Source organism: Chrysochloris asiatica, unplaced genomic scaffold, assembly GCF_000296735.1.
Source record: "Chrysochloris asiatica unplaced genomic scaffold, ChrAsi1.0 scaffold00313, whole genome shotgun sequence".
Classification (NCBI taxonomy): domain Eukaryota; kingdom Metazoa; phylum Chordata; class Mammalia; order Afrosoricida; family Chrysochloridae; genus Chrysochloris; species Chrysochloris asiatica.
Window position 1 is genome coordinate 671,979 of NW_006408831.1, and position 14,914 is coordinate 686,892.

Consider the following 14,914-nt stretch of genomic DNA (forward strand, 5'->3'; position numbering starts at 1 on the left):
GCTTTTTAGCCACCAGGAAAAGACACAGGGGCCAACCACCCATACCAGGCATAATTCATGAAGGTTTCAACTTTCTGTGTGATTCTCTGGAACAATATTCACCTTGGTTATGCAATCAGCAGCACTAGGGTCTAAAATTCAATCTAGCAGATAGACATTCTCAAGAGGAATTGCAGCCATAAAAACTTGCTGTTAACAAGACACAAATAAACCTGTGTGTAAGTATTCTCTCATCAGATGTAGTGGAATTCTATTCTCTGCTCCAACTCAATGCTAAGAGAAAAGATTTAATTTCTCTTTAATGCAAATGAAGCCCACTATGTGTCAGCAGCAGTCAGGGAGCAGGCTGAACTGAGTAATAACATTATGTGTCCACAACGAATGCTCATCCGCTCTTCTACACATAAGCCTCACGGAATCCCCAGTTTCTGTGTATGATTGTTTTATTTTAATTACTATTTTTGTGTATGATTATTTCACATGCCTGACTGTAGTCTGTGGACTCTGAGTTTTATGGCTTTGGATTGTAACCCTCAAAATAATGAGATTCCATAACTTCAATCTGAAAGCTGGATTATCTCTTTTATACAGGAAATTGAACAGCTAGCCTCCACTGATACCACAGAGAATGAATGCATTCTTTGAGCTTCTATAATATTTTATTTATACCTCTAACGTTATTCAGGGAGTTATCCTACAGGTATGGCTCTGTAGGATAAGCACTGGACTGCTAGCTGCAAGGTCGGCAGTTCAAAGCCACAAGAAGCACCTCTGAAATTCCATACAGGGTCACTATGAATTAGAACCAACTTGATGGCATTTGACAGCCATCACTTCACTCATAACAGCCTGATTTGTTACACCGTTGTGGTATCAATCTTTATGCATTCCATTTCATTTTTGACAACTTCAAGTATTCCTAGATCCATACTTCTACATTCCACGTTCCCATTACTGATGGATGTTTCCAGCTGTTTCTCTTCATTTTGAGTTGTGCCCCATCGGCAAATGAAAGTCCCGAAAGCTTACTCCATTTGCTTCATCATGGTCAACTCTACTTTGAGGAGGCAGTTCTTTGCGCAGTCGTATTGGAGCACCTTCCAATCTGAGGGGTTCATCTTCCGACACTGTGTTGTTGTTAATCAGACACTATTCTGGTGCTATTCATGTTTTCATCCTCTGGCATGAAATCTGACAATGTTCTGCTGTTATTTAGAAGGTTTTCAATGGCGAAACATTCAGAAGTAGTCCTCTGCTCCTTTTTTTTTTAGTCTTTGTTAGACTGGAAGCTCAGCTGAAACCTGTCCACCCAGGGTGACCCTGCTGGTATTTAAAATACCCGTGGCATAGCTTCCAGCATCACAGCAACATGCAAGCTACCACAGTGTGACAAACTGGCAGACGACTGGTTGCAAACACTTTTAGTCCATGACTACTAGGCCCAGGTGGCTCTATAATTAGCTGTGCTATATGCAGGGACCAGTCAAAAAATTTTAAAAAGGACCCATAATTCAAAAAGTAAGGAGCACTGAAGGTGCAATTAGAGCATTGGGTTTCTAAGTGGGAAGGTCAGTGGTTCAAATGCACCAGCTGCTCCACAGAAGAAGACGAGGCTGTATGATCCTGTAAAGATTTGTTATCTTGGAAACCCTAGGAGCAGTCTACTCTGTTTATAGGGTCGCTGAGTCTGGATCCACTCGATGACACTGGGAAGGTAGGTGATCAAAAGTATGAGGAATTTAAAGATGATAATCACAGAGCATTAAACCAAAGTGTGGGGTTCTGCTAGGTGTGGAACACTGTGGGACTGAATCTGTTCCCATTCTGTCTTCAAAGAGCTGCCAAGATAGTGGAAGACAAAAGTTACCGGGAGAAAAGCTACAGAAGAAACTCCTAACTTTAACATTTTCCACTGGAAGCTCATTTTTCAAGGAGTCCTGATGCTGTGCTATAGGGTAAGCACTGGATTGTTCAAACTCACCACCCGCTCCCTGGAAACCTTATCCAGGGCCCCTGTAATTCGGATTCGAGGGCACTTAACAACAGTTGAGTAGGAAGAGAAAGATATTCCAAACTGAAGGTGCAGTGCTAAATGGACACAGAATGTACCAGACATGTTTCAGAAATAAGATTACTTTTAAGGAGGGTGCTACAAGTGAACTTGAGGGCGAGAAAACTGAGATGAAGACTGGAAAGGCAGAGGTCAAATCTTATGGGAAAATCGGGTTGAACAATTACTGTCTACTATGTGCTAATGTTTTTGCCCCATATCAACATTTTAAAAGTCACAACAATCTTTTAAATAAACCATCAGAAACAGGTTAAATTTAGACTAAGTGTAGTAGTGTTTACACAGTGCTTTGCACAGGTTGTTTTTTCTTTTGTACCAACATAAAGTTGACTCAAACTGAAGGTAAACCTCTTTTGTGTCTGAATAGAACTGTACACAGTAGGGTTTTCAGTGGCTGATGTTTCTGGAATTGATCACCAGGCCATTCTTCTGAGGTGCCTAGCAGCAGGGGAACCAGAATTTCTAACCTTGGTGGAAATTTCGGCACACAGTAGCGTAGTGGTTACGAATTGGGCTGTGAACCCCAAGGTCAGCAGTTTGAAACTACCATCTGTTCCGCGGGAGAAAGATGAGGCTTTCTGCTCCCGTAAAGATTTACAGCCTCGGAAACCCTGTACAGGTTCGAACCGACTCCACAGCACATAACCTCCACCACCAGGCATCCAATTAAAGCTCAGGGAATGGCTGGTATTTGTATTAAGGTCCAGCCAGGACTCTTAACTCACACGCCGAGGCCAAGCTTTTTCTAAATGTGCTTTTAACCCCTACAGGGATCTTTTCTGTATCTCTCCAGAGTTCAAAGGTATTCTTTTTCGCCCCGCCCCCCATCCCCAAGTGTCGGAAATCGAATGGTAAAAGTACTTCCGGGTTAGCAAAGGTCGGCCTAGCAACATGGCGGCCCCCTTGGAGCTCAGTTGCTGGGGAGGCGGCTGGGGGCTTCCATCGGTGCACAGCGAGTCCCTGGTGGTAATGGTGAGGCCGCCTTGCGGGCCGGGCCCGGGCGCTGGGGAAAGGGGCAGGGCTCGAGGCAGGAGGCCCACAGCATCGGGCTCGGGCGGTCTTCCGCGGGTTCCTGCGGCGCTGTAAGGCTGAGGCCGTTCGGATAGCTGCACGCTGCGCCGCTCTGGTCTCTTCGTCGGCGAGTTGCAGCCTGGCTTGTGACCCCGCCGGGGACTGGCGGGAGCTTTATGGCTGCTCTGCTGAACTCTGTATTTCTTCAACCTTGCAAAGGGCGAAGCTGGGCACGCGCCCGCCCCTTATCTCCCGCGTCTTTTGGGTAATGAGCTCCCTAAAAGTTAGGTCACTAGCGCGGGCGCCCCTGACGGCTGATGAGGAGGAGGGCCGCGACCCTGGGAGGAGCCTCCTGCTCTCCCGGGACTGTGATGTACAGTAAAACAGCACTCCATATATGCATTACGCACTCGCACTAAAATGTTTTATTGCAAACTCTGTTTCAGGCTTATGCCAAATTTTCTGGTGCACCCTTGAAAGTCAATGTCATCGATAATACCTGGAGAGGTTCAAGAGGTACAATGTAAATTTTCAAATACTCTTTTCTGCCCTCTTTGCATTTGTTTGCATTTAAAGTCACAGGCTTGTAGCCACTGAAAACATTAGGATTTTAATTGCTTCTTAAGCTTGACCTTGGCTGTGTGTTGCTTGTGGTTTGATCATTCTGAGTAATAGCTCAAAGGGTAGGCCAAGTAAGTGTGGAAATTATGAGAAATGAAGTTTTTCTCTAGAACTTCTCTTTGTGAAAGTGAAGGAAGAAAAAAAGGCATACTGTTTTCCTCCCTTAAACTATGCAATTGTATTCCCAGTTTTTAGGGCTTTAAAACTTGTCACAGTAAATCTAAATGACTGGTTGTGTATAAACTGTTTTCTGATTTTAGGTGATGTACCAATTTTGACAACTGAAGACAATATTGTTTCTCAGCCGGCAAAAATACTAAACTTTTTAAGAAAACAGGTTGGTGGTTTCTTTTGAGGAAGTTTTTTGTAAAATACATATAACTTTTTTTGGGGGGTTGGGGGTGGCAAACAGCCCTTTAGACAGAGCTGTCTAGGATTTTACAGAAATAGGCTTGGGAATTGCAGCTCTAAAACATGAGTTTTGCTGTCATTTGACTCAGTTTATGTCCTTATGCACTTTTCTTGGATTTTAGCCATTTCATTATCATGTGCTTTGATAGGATGGTTGCTTTAGCTGTACAATTGCTACACATTCTGTGCTGAATATGACAGCTGAGTTCCCACTAACTAGCAGTTGTTAATTTTTAAAAGGTCTTAATCAACTGACATTGTTGTTAAATGCTGTCCGATTGGTTCTGACTCACAGGGGCCCTGTATAGTGGGGATATTGTTATTATTGTTGGGTGCCATGAAGTCAGTACCAACTCATAGTGACCTTATGCACAACAGAACGAAACACTGTCCGGTCTTGCGCCAACCTCACAGTCGTTGCTACATTTGAGCCCTTCACTGTTGCCAATGTGCCAGTCCATCCTGTTGGAGGTCTTCCTCTTTTTCTCCGATCCTCCATTTTACCAAACATGATATCCTTCTCCAGGGACTGGTCCCTCCTGATATTATGTTCAAAGTATGGGAGACGAAGTCTGGCCATCGTGGCTACCAGGGAGCATTCTGGCTGCACTTCTTCCAACACAGATCTGTTCTTTTGGCATTCCATGGTACTTTTAATAATTCTCTACCAGTGCCATAGCTCAAATGCATCAATTCTTCTACGGTCTTCCTTATTCACTGTCCAGTTTTCACATGCTTATGAGGTTATTGAAAATACCATGGCTTGGGTCACAGGCGCACCTTAGTCTTCAAGCTGACATCTTTGCTTTCCAACACTTTAAAGAGGTCTTGTGCAGCAGATTTGCCTAATGCAATATGTAAATTGATTTCTTGACTGCTGCTTCCATGAGTGTTAGTAGTTGATCAAGCACTCCATTTATCGTGATATTATTTATTGGCCCATTGCTAAGTTTATTTTATTTATGTTGAGGTGCAACCCATATCAAAGAGGTAGGGAACATTTTTTCTGCCAAAATTTATAATAGCATTCACCGGTCATACAAAATTATCCACTTATATCTGGTCAGACATTTAATTCACTCACTGCTATTGGGATGGCTGGAATTGTGGTTAACATGACAGGGCCAAGCCAAATGATTTAGCAGGACTTATGACGTATTGCGTTAGGCAAATCTGCTGCATAAGACCTTTTTAAAGTGTTGAAGAGCAGAGATGTCAGCTTGAGGACTAAGGTGCGCCTGACCCAAGCCATGGTATTTTCAGTAACCTCATATGCATGCGAAAGCTGGACAGTGAATAAGGAAGACCGTAGAAGAATTGATGCCTTTGAATTATGACGTTGGAGGAGAATGTTGAAAGTGCCCTGGGCTGCCAAAAGAACCAATAGATCCATTTTGAAAGAAGTGCAGCCAGAGTGCTCCTTGGAGGCCAGGATGGCCAAACTTCATCTCGCATGTTGTTGTTGTTAAGTGCCATAGACTCAGTTCTGACCCATAGCAACCCTGTCTAGGGTTTCCGAGGAGCAGCTGGTGAGCTTGAACCTCCGACCTTGCGGTTAAAACAGCTTTGCAGTCTGGCATGTTAACCCACAGCGCAACACAAGACTCCTCATCTCTCATACTTCGGACATATTGTCAGGAGGGACCAGTCGCTAGAGAAGGATATCATGTTTGTTAAGGTGGCTAAGGTGGCGGGTCAGAGAAGAGGAAGACCCCCAGCGAGATGGATTGGCAGAGTGGCAGCAGCAGTGGGCTCAAGTGTGGCAACAGTTGTGAGGTTGGCCTAGGACCAGGCATCGTTTCGTTCTGTTGTGCATAGGGTCACTATGAGTCGGTACTGACTCGATGGCACCTAACAACAACAACAACAAATGTGGTCCATAGGCCAGACGTAATCCACCCCTGCTTTATAGGGTTCCCGAGGAGTGACTCGAGGGTTTGAATGCTGACCTTGTGGTTCGTAGTCCAGTGCTTAGCCTACATCGCCACACCAAGAATCCAGTCAACTGAAAATTGTTGTCAAGTTGTGTCTGACTCATAGCAACTCTGTATAGGGTTTCTGAGGAGCAGAGCTGGAACCACTGACATTTCAGTTCACACTGACCTTGTGGTCCAGTAAATAGTTGCAGTTAAATCAATGTTTTATGACATGGTGTAACAATGAATTTAAACATGAGAAGATTTACATATATGAAGAAGCTATCATTTGCCCATGCTTTTTATAAAAAATCCTGCACCTTTAGAATGTAGAACTTTTCTAAATTGGAAGGCCTTAAAATGCAACCAGTTTGGAACTTTTTCTTAATAATCTGAACAAAAATAATCTCATTTATTAGGTTCACGCTACTTGGGGGTTGTGTGCCATGGAGTTGGTTCTGACTTATATCTGTTCTGTGTAGGACGTCTGAAGCTGTAAATCTCTACAGGAACAGAAAGCTGCCTCTTTCTCCAGAAGAGCGGCTGGTAGATTCGCACTACTGCTGACCTTGTGATAACTCGTAACCCACTAGGTTACTACCATTCATAGTAACCCTGATTAGCGCTTCCAAGGAGTGCCTGGTGGGTTTGAACAGCGGCCTTCAGTGCCAGAAGCACAGTAGTTAAAGTCCTTATTAGTATTTATTCAGCTTACTGTGTACATGGTGCTATGCTCTGAACTTCATGTTCCTCAAGTAACAGTTTTCACTGGATTGAGGGTATCTTTTATTATTGTTGTTACTAGGTGCCATCAAGTTGGTTTTGACTCTTAGTGACCCTGTATAGGGTTTCCAAGAAGCATCTGGTGAGTTTGAACTGCTGACTTTGTGGTTCAAACTGACCTTGCAGTCCTGTGCTGTATCCCACAGCGCCAGTATCATGCTTTTGTTGCTGTTTTTAAGTGCTGTTAAGTTGGTTCCAACTCATAGCGACTCTGTACAGGGTTTCTGAAGAGCTGCTGGTGAGTTTGAATCGCTGATCATACGGTTCAAACTGACCTCATGGACACATGGAGTTTCCAGGAGTTACCACCTTGTTAACTGTGGCGTGATGATTACCAAACATGGTGATAGACAAATGCAAAGTCTTGGATCCTACTCCAGACTTACTGAGTTACTCTCTCTCAGTTCGAACCTCTGATTTTATGGTTTAGACTGACCTTGTGCTTATCCTACAGTGCCACACCAGGACTCCAATATCATGTTAGGAATCTTAATTTTAGTTTCACTGCCTTTAGGATGGTTGACATCTGGGGTTCTTTGGTTTTATGTTTTTTAATAGAAATATAATGCTGATTATGAACTCTCTGCAAAACAAGGGGCTGATACACTGGCTTACATTGCTCTTCTTGAAGAGAAGCTGCTCCCTGCCATGGTAAGCATTCATATAGTCATACATATGACAGGGTTTTCCTGACCTGGTTGAAATGCACTTAAGCAATTTAGAAAAAAAAAATGATAAAGGCTGCAAGAAGAGAGGAAATTTCCTTTATGTATTATTAGTCATGGTTCTCTCATACTACTGTGAAAAGGGATCGTGCCAGACACCCAACTAGTTTGTGAAACAATGAAGTGAAAGATAATACCATTTTGGAAATAAAATTTATTTGTAGGAAATGTTGCTTATTGCTCCATGTATACAGTAGACTGAATTGCTCATCAGTCACTTGACACATACTTATTGAGCACCTATTATGTGTCACGCCATATTCTAGGTGTCTGGAATATTTTTGTTGTTGTTAAGTACCGTGGAGTCAGTTCCGACTCATAGTGACCCTGCACAGGGTTTCCGAGGCTGCAAATCTTTATGGGAGCAGAAAGCCTCATCTTTCTCCCACAGAGCAGCTGGCCTGGAATAGAGTAGTGAACAAAACACACATATTTAAAGTAATCTTGTTTTATTCTTGAGTTGTTCTAACTGGACAGTTTGTGTAAAGTAGCTCTATACACAAACTTCTGGGAAACGAACACAACAAGTGGTAGATTTTTTTTGTTAAAGAACATGGTTGCAGTATTTTTCTCTTTCTCTTTGCAGCTTCACACATTCTGGGTTGAAAGTGACAATTACTTTACTGTGACAAAACCATGGTTTGCCTCACGAATCCCTTTCCCCTTGAGTTTGATCCTGCCTGGAAGAATGTCAAAAGGAGCACTGAATAGGATCCTCTTAACCAGAGGAGAGCCTCCTCTCTACCACCTCCGAGAAGTGGAAGCACAGGTATGGTCGGGGCTACTTCGAAAGCAGGGGCTCATCAAGAGGAGGGACCCAGAGATAGTAGCGGAGACGGCTACTCCTAGACAACTGCCTTACAAGTCGTTTTAAAGTGTCTTTCCTACCTTTGAGATGTAATTTCATCCTTATTAGATATACAGAGATGCCAAGGAGTGCTTAAATCTTCTGTCAAAGAGATTGGGAACATCTCAGTTTTTCTTTGGAGATACGTGAGTCCATTCCCTTAAGTTTCATTTTGATATTTTGTGCACGTATATGTAGTGAGCATATATTCAAAGGAAGTTCCCTTGTCCCACTAAAAGGTAAGTTTTCCCTTTTTTTTTTTTTTTTTTTTAAGGATGTAATGGGTTTTTATTATAGGAAACCTTTTCTATAGGTTGTGACTATTACATACTTAATATGCTTTTCTTATGTGTGTTAAAACATTCTTAATTTATTTTTAGGCCTTCTACCTTGGATGCCTATGTATTTGGTTTCCTTGCACCTCTTTACAAAGTGCACTTTCCTAAAGTTCAGTTGCAAGAACATTTGAAACAGCTTTCCAATCTGTGTCGCTTTTGTGATGACATCCTAAGCAGTTATTTTAGGCTTAGCCTTACAGGTAAGCTGTCTCTTCTTTAGTTAATATTTGCTTGCCTATTGAATAGATATCCCTTAAGATGATGTAATTAAAATTCATTGCTTATTTTAATGACGTTTGTGTATTGTGCTTAAATGCTGATCTATAGCACTTCAAAAAGTTGCATTTTTCCAACTTCATTTTTATTCCCATATGTGTTAAATAGGTACTTGTCTTTCATCTGTTCTTCTGGATTGTATGCGTTTCTTGATTCTTGAGCTTTAAATATTGCCCCTTTGAAGTGGGTCATTTTCTAAACGACTAAACCACCCACAGGTATTTATTGAATCTCTGCTGAAAAATAGCATTTATCCTAATGCAAATGGGCAATGACTTTAAATCATTCTTACCTGCTGCTTCTAGCATTTTCCTGCGTGAACAGAAATCAGCAGCAGATTGGTTTTGGTGAGGTACACTCCCATGATTCCACTACTTGAAAACTGATTGCAGCAGACTGGAGGTATAGTAAACAGAGAACACCTGCCATTTAGGATATGCTACTTTGGGGGATGTGGGACCTTGCACTTAAGTGATTGGGATACCAAATTTTTATTGGAAGAATTGGCTGAAATTTTCCTTTTAAGAAACAGAAGTCATAAGAGTTAGCTTAGGTGGATAGTTTATTTTTATGATGGGTTCTGCCTTTAGCATGTAGGAAGGACCTGGCAGTTTGAGAGTCATCAAATTAAGTGATTGACTAGCCAAAAGTCTGGCAGTTGGAACCCATCCAGCGGTATCTTGGAAAACAAACCTGGTGACCTTCTGAATGGTAACAGCCTTGAGAACCCTAAGGGCCAGTTCTGCCATTGTTATTAAGTGCCATCAAGTTGGTTCCGACTCATAGCAACCCTGTACAGGGTTCCCAAGGAGCAGCTGGTGAGTTTGAACCACCAAACTTGAGGAATCTCCATGAGTAGGAATAGACTTAAGATTACCACCTTGTTAATGTGGCCTGATGGTTTCCAAACATGATTTAAGACAAATACAGCATCTTGGATCCTACTCCAGACTTACTGAGTTACAATCTCTTAGGGATAGGTTGAGGGAGGGGAGGAACAACTTAAAGGAAATGAGGACTGCTGTGCTCTTTCACTAATAACTGTGACTAGCTGCATGACACTCTGGCTAACCTGTCCACTTAGAGAACAAATTTTAGTACTTTTGTTTATGGTTTAATTTTGAAACATTACCATCCCTCTAACTTTGCCTATGGACACAGAATGGTTGTGGTCTCTGCCCTTTTTATATTTTGAGAGTGGGGCACTTGAGAGGGTGGGTGGACTCTTAAATCTATTCAATCTAAATCGCTTTAAAGGCTTTCACAATTCCCTGTCTTTCTCTGATTTCTGTCCTGGCTTCTTAGGCATCTCTCCAGCTGGACAAGATACAGTAGATGCAAATCTGCAGAAACTCACACAGCTTGTAAATAAGGAATCCAACTTGATTGAAAAGGTCAAGCTTACTTCAATCATTACTTTGTAGTAATATAGTATTTTCCTTTCTATGGTTAATAATGCAAATAAGATCATGCATTAAATTTTTACCCTTGTAAAGTTTTGTTTTAGTATATTTTTCAGAAGGTGGTTTAAGTATATATTTATTAAAATTGTAAATAAGCTAGTGTTTTGAATCCAGTAGTGGCCTGATTACTTTGGGGCAAGATTGGATAATGGTATTGGGTTTATATTTATCTCACAGTTAATACTTACCAAGTTCGGAGATGCAGCAAGCTGTCTTTAAGCAAGCATGTGAAACACGCGAACAGTCACCTTGCTTGTCTGCCTGTCTCTGCCTCTGAAGATGAACATTTCTGGCGATTTGAAGCACCTGTGTTTATTCTGTTACATGCTTTATAATGTTATTTTTCTTGCTTGCCCATGATGTTTTATTTTTTTCCTCCTTACTGTCCTGTGTTCTAAATGTAGCTTGCAGTTTTTCACCAGTGTGGATCTTTTCCCACTTTGGGAATGTTCATTTGATGCAAGAAATACCAAAGAACTGGGTAGGGAAGAGAGTCAGTAACAGAAATCTTAAGGGCAATTCTAATTGAAATATTCAAGAGGTTTACTCATTTTTCCCATGTCTGATGAATTGCTTTTTTCTTGTACAAATGAATAAGACTTCATTCTTTCATAATCTAGGGGGGCAGTGTGTCCTAATAACTCTGCTTACTAGGTTTTGAGGTCTGAGTAACAGGTACTGTGTTATCTGAGCTTTGTGTGTGTGTTCCCTCATTTAATCTGTACAGTGGCTCTGTGTGTGCAGGCCCTGTTATCATTCCCATTTTACAGATGAGCATACTGAAGCATTGAGAGTAGTTTATTCCTGTGTCTAATTCATTCTGGCAAGAGGTAGAGAGGAAATTTGAACCCTAGAAATCTGACTCCAGAGACTGACTGACCCAGAACTTGGGCTCCTGGCATTATTCTCATTAGCACTCAGCCAACAAATGAATGAGATTATGTAACCATTACTGGTAGTACAGTAGTCAGGTTCATAACTCATTCTCTGGAGAGGGTCTTCATCTTTGTACAGTATTTTATATGTTAAAATTTGAAGTGATAAAATTATAAGGATCCATTATTGACATTTTGGTGGGTTGAATTAAAACCTAGTCTGTCTAATCCCGAGCCCACCTTGTGGGAGGAAATACATTGAGTGTCTAGCGTGGATGAAGAAAAGACCACTGGGATCACTTGGATGCTCCTTTGCTAGATGCAGACTATCTAATATATTAGTTTCTCAGCTTTTCTGTGTGACAGACCTGGAAATGAAGCCATGAAATCCATGTGCAGTTGCTGAAACCCAGAGGTCCTGTCACCACTTGGTCCTCTTTCTTCCTCTGGGTCATCACTGATACGTGCAAGTTTCCTGACCCTGTTTCAGTTAGGGCCTCCCCCCGCTCCCCGCCCCAATTATATCTGCTCTTGGCTGGGGAGTGTGGTGCAGTGCTTGCTATAACACGATAGAGCAACAAATCTGTTGGTCAACACTGTTCAGAACTCGGACAGAAAATCTGGAACTTAAATAAAGGCTTATATTTGAGGAACTGAGTTCTTACAAGAAAAAAAGACATCTTGGCACAATTGGTTCAGTTTTGTCACTAGGAATTAGGTTTTCATTTGAATCTTTTGTTTTGTTTCTTGTCCTTCAATTCCAGTGTACCTCTACTGAAATAGTTCCCCTGTGCTTTATAAAAGCATTTTGAAAACCTAAGGGAAGTTTTTTAATACTCTGCATATTCAAACTCTATTAAGTGGATAATAAGATGCTGTTTTCTTTTGGGTTTGTGTTTTTTTAAGACAGCTACTTCCAAGTCTATTATGAAATTAAGCTGATAGTGAACTCAGCACCAGGACCTGGACCTTACATTCTGTGGGATACTCTGGGTAAAGGTAGTTCTCTGCTAAAGATAGACTCAGGGCTTGATAAAATATATCCTGTTGATCACAGAAATGTACTGTCCTTAGGGTAAGTCTGAGACACTTGAGGCTTTTGATATGGCCCACATCAGTGTCCTTCTCCAGGGCAGTACTATGAACTGGTTCAAACCGGTTCAGCAAAATCAGAACAGATCTAAATTTGTAAAATGTGGCTGTTGTTGTTGTTGTTAAGTGCCGTCGAGTCGGTTCCGACCCATAGCGACCCTGTACAGGGTTTCCGAGGGTGTAAATCTTTACGGGAGTAGTAAGCCTCATCTTTCTCCCGCGGAGCAGCTGGTAGTTTCGAACCGCTGACCTTAAGGTTCGCAGCCCAATTCGTAACCACTCCAGACTGTAACCAGAACAAGAAGACTTAGGGTGGAAGCCCTAGAATGGGAGACTTGAAAGAGGCATAGTAAGCCCTTTCAGGAGCTTGATGTGGCAGATTGGATTATTGCCAGGACCCTGGAGTATGAAAGGAGCCCTGGTGGCACAGTGGGTTAAGCATTTTGGGCTGCTAACAGAAAGGTTGGTGGTTTGAGCCTACCTGCCATTTTTTGGGAGAAAGGTGTCGTGTACTTCCATAAAGATTTACAGCCTGAGAAACCTGAGGGAGCAGTTCTCCGTCCTGTAGGGTCACTGTGAGTCGAAATGGATGCCATGAGAGTGGATTTGGTTTAGTTTTTGGTGGAGAACAATACACATTCAAAGTGGTCTAGTTGGCTGCCATCTTTGAGTGAGGCATCGTTGTTTCCAGCTCTGCCAATCAAGAGATTTGGTTACTATGCAAAACACACATTGCGCTAGTTTTCTAAGAAGGAGATTATGTTTCTGTTAGGACTTCAACTGTAATTTTTCCCTTTCCAGCACACCCACATTTTACACTTCCAGGTCTGTTCCAGTTTCACTCTGTTGGCCCTGGTTGGACTGGGAGAACGGGTTTGAAGCCTTATTTAGAACTGACCCAGTATTGAGAAGATCTCTGGATTAGCTCTAAAGAATCTATCCTCCTTCTGCTGCTTTTCCTAATTTACCTTGGCCTAAATATCCTCAGCTTAAAAGAGCTGGCTTTTTGGACTAGAGTACAGGGTGTTTTCATTGAGGGAATGAGGTGTCATTGTAGTGTTGGCGTACGAACCCTGGGGTTAAGTGTCAGCTCTTATACTAGCTTTGTAACCTGGGCAGATCACTTAACCTTTCTGGGCCTCGGTTTGCTGATCTGTAGAATGGGGAATGATTGTGTGTGCCTTTCCTTTCTCACAGCTGAGAATCACAGAGGTATTGTATGTGAATGTACTTTGTCAACTGTGAAGTTTAGTGTAGCCAAAGTATTACTTTTACACTTAATATTAGAAGAGCTCTTAAACTGTGTCACATTATGATAGAGTTCAGTATTTTTTATTTTGTGGAGTTACTTTAGTCTTGTGAGGGTATCAAGGAAGAGCCACACTACTTTTCTCAGATGCTGAGTCAGCTGGTATTTGAGGTATAACATTTCAAATTCTTGGGAGCGTATTTGCAAAAAAAAAGGTTTCTTTGGCAGTCCTGGAACCATTTGGTTCTGTCCTCTCGTCGGCTGTAACTTGGATGGGGAGGCCACAGGTGTGCTGCCACAGCCGTTAGTCAGCTGTGTCTCTTGTACTTTGTGCAGATGGATGACAATCTTCGCCAAAGCCCTCAGCTTCCTCCTCGTAAGCTGCCAACACTCAGATTGACTCCAGCAGAGGAAGAAAGTCATTCCTTACAACGGCTCTCACCCTGACAGTCGTCATGCTTCGTGCCCAAGCTTTTGCCTTCAAGTCATGATTGTCAGTAATCTCTCCAACTAAGTGTGTTCAGACAAAAGAAATTGTTCCTTTTGTTATAAGGAAGTCTAAAACAAAAGGAACCTTCTATGCCGCCTATTTTTTTTTTTTTTATTAGGTAGCTTTTACTTTAGCTTGGCAATGCACTTTAAAATAACATCAAAGTGACCACTAAGTGAACTTGGGGGGGATTTCTGATGTACTGTATGTGAATATATAGATATAAAGAAACAAACAAAAGGAAAGCCTGCCTTAGTCTTGGCAGATTTTGCTTTTGGTTCACATGTCACTGACCAAAAGCTGCAACTCTTTTCTGAATGTGCACTCCTAATTTATTCAAGTTAATTTATTCAATTTACTAGTTAAGTTTTCTTAGACGAGTCTGAATATTTAGTATGTGGTTATTTGGCTGAGAGTTTTTTCCTTCTGTTAAAAATCTGATACCTATTTTTGGAACTAGGAAAAATATAAACTACTTCAATAGAAAAACCTGTTCTTAATATTAAAAACAAAAAGAGGAGTGTGTTTTTTAATAATGCTGTCATAAGTCTAACGGTTTTGGGGCCGGTTTGTTGGTAAGTGCTGCTGCTGAGTCAGTTCCAACCCTGTGTAGGGTTTCTGAGGCTGTAAATCTTTGTTAGAGCAAAAAACCTCATAATTTCTCCCATAGAGTATGGTTAGCAGTCCATTGCTTACAGAACCCTGGCATTCCCATTTTGGGGTTTGGTATCACATATGTAAACATA

General features: G+C 41.8%; 1 protein-coding gene across 1 annotated transcript; it reads left to right on the forward strand.

The window, feature by feature from the left end:
• The first annotated feature begins 2,962 nt into the window (after nt 1-2,962).
• On the forward strand, nt 2,963-14,125 carry MTX3 (metaxin 3). Its single transcript, XM_006875181.1, has 9 exons — nt 2,963-3,043; nt 3,529-3,598; nt 3,964-4,040; nt 7,372-7,464; nt 8,125-8,307; nt 8,455-8,531; nt 8,766-8,923; nt 10,305-10,393; nt 14,015-14,125. The coding sequence occupies exons 1-9, from the start codon at nt 2,963-2,965 to the stop codon at nt 14,123-14,125; spliced, it is 939 nt and encodes a 312-aa protein (XP_006875243.1).
• Nucleotides 14,126-14,914: the final 789 nt, after the last annotated feature.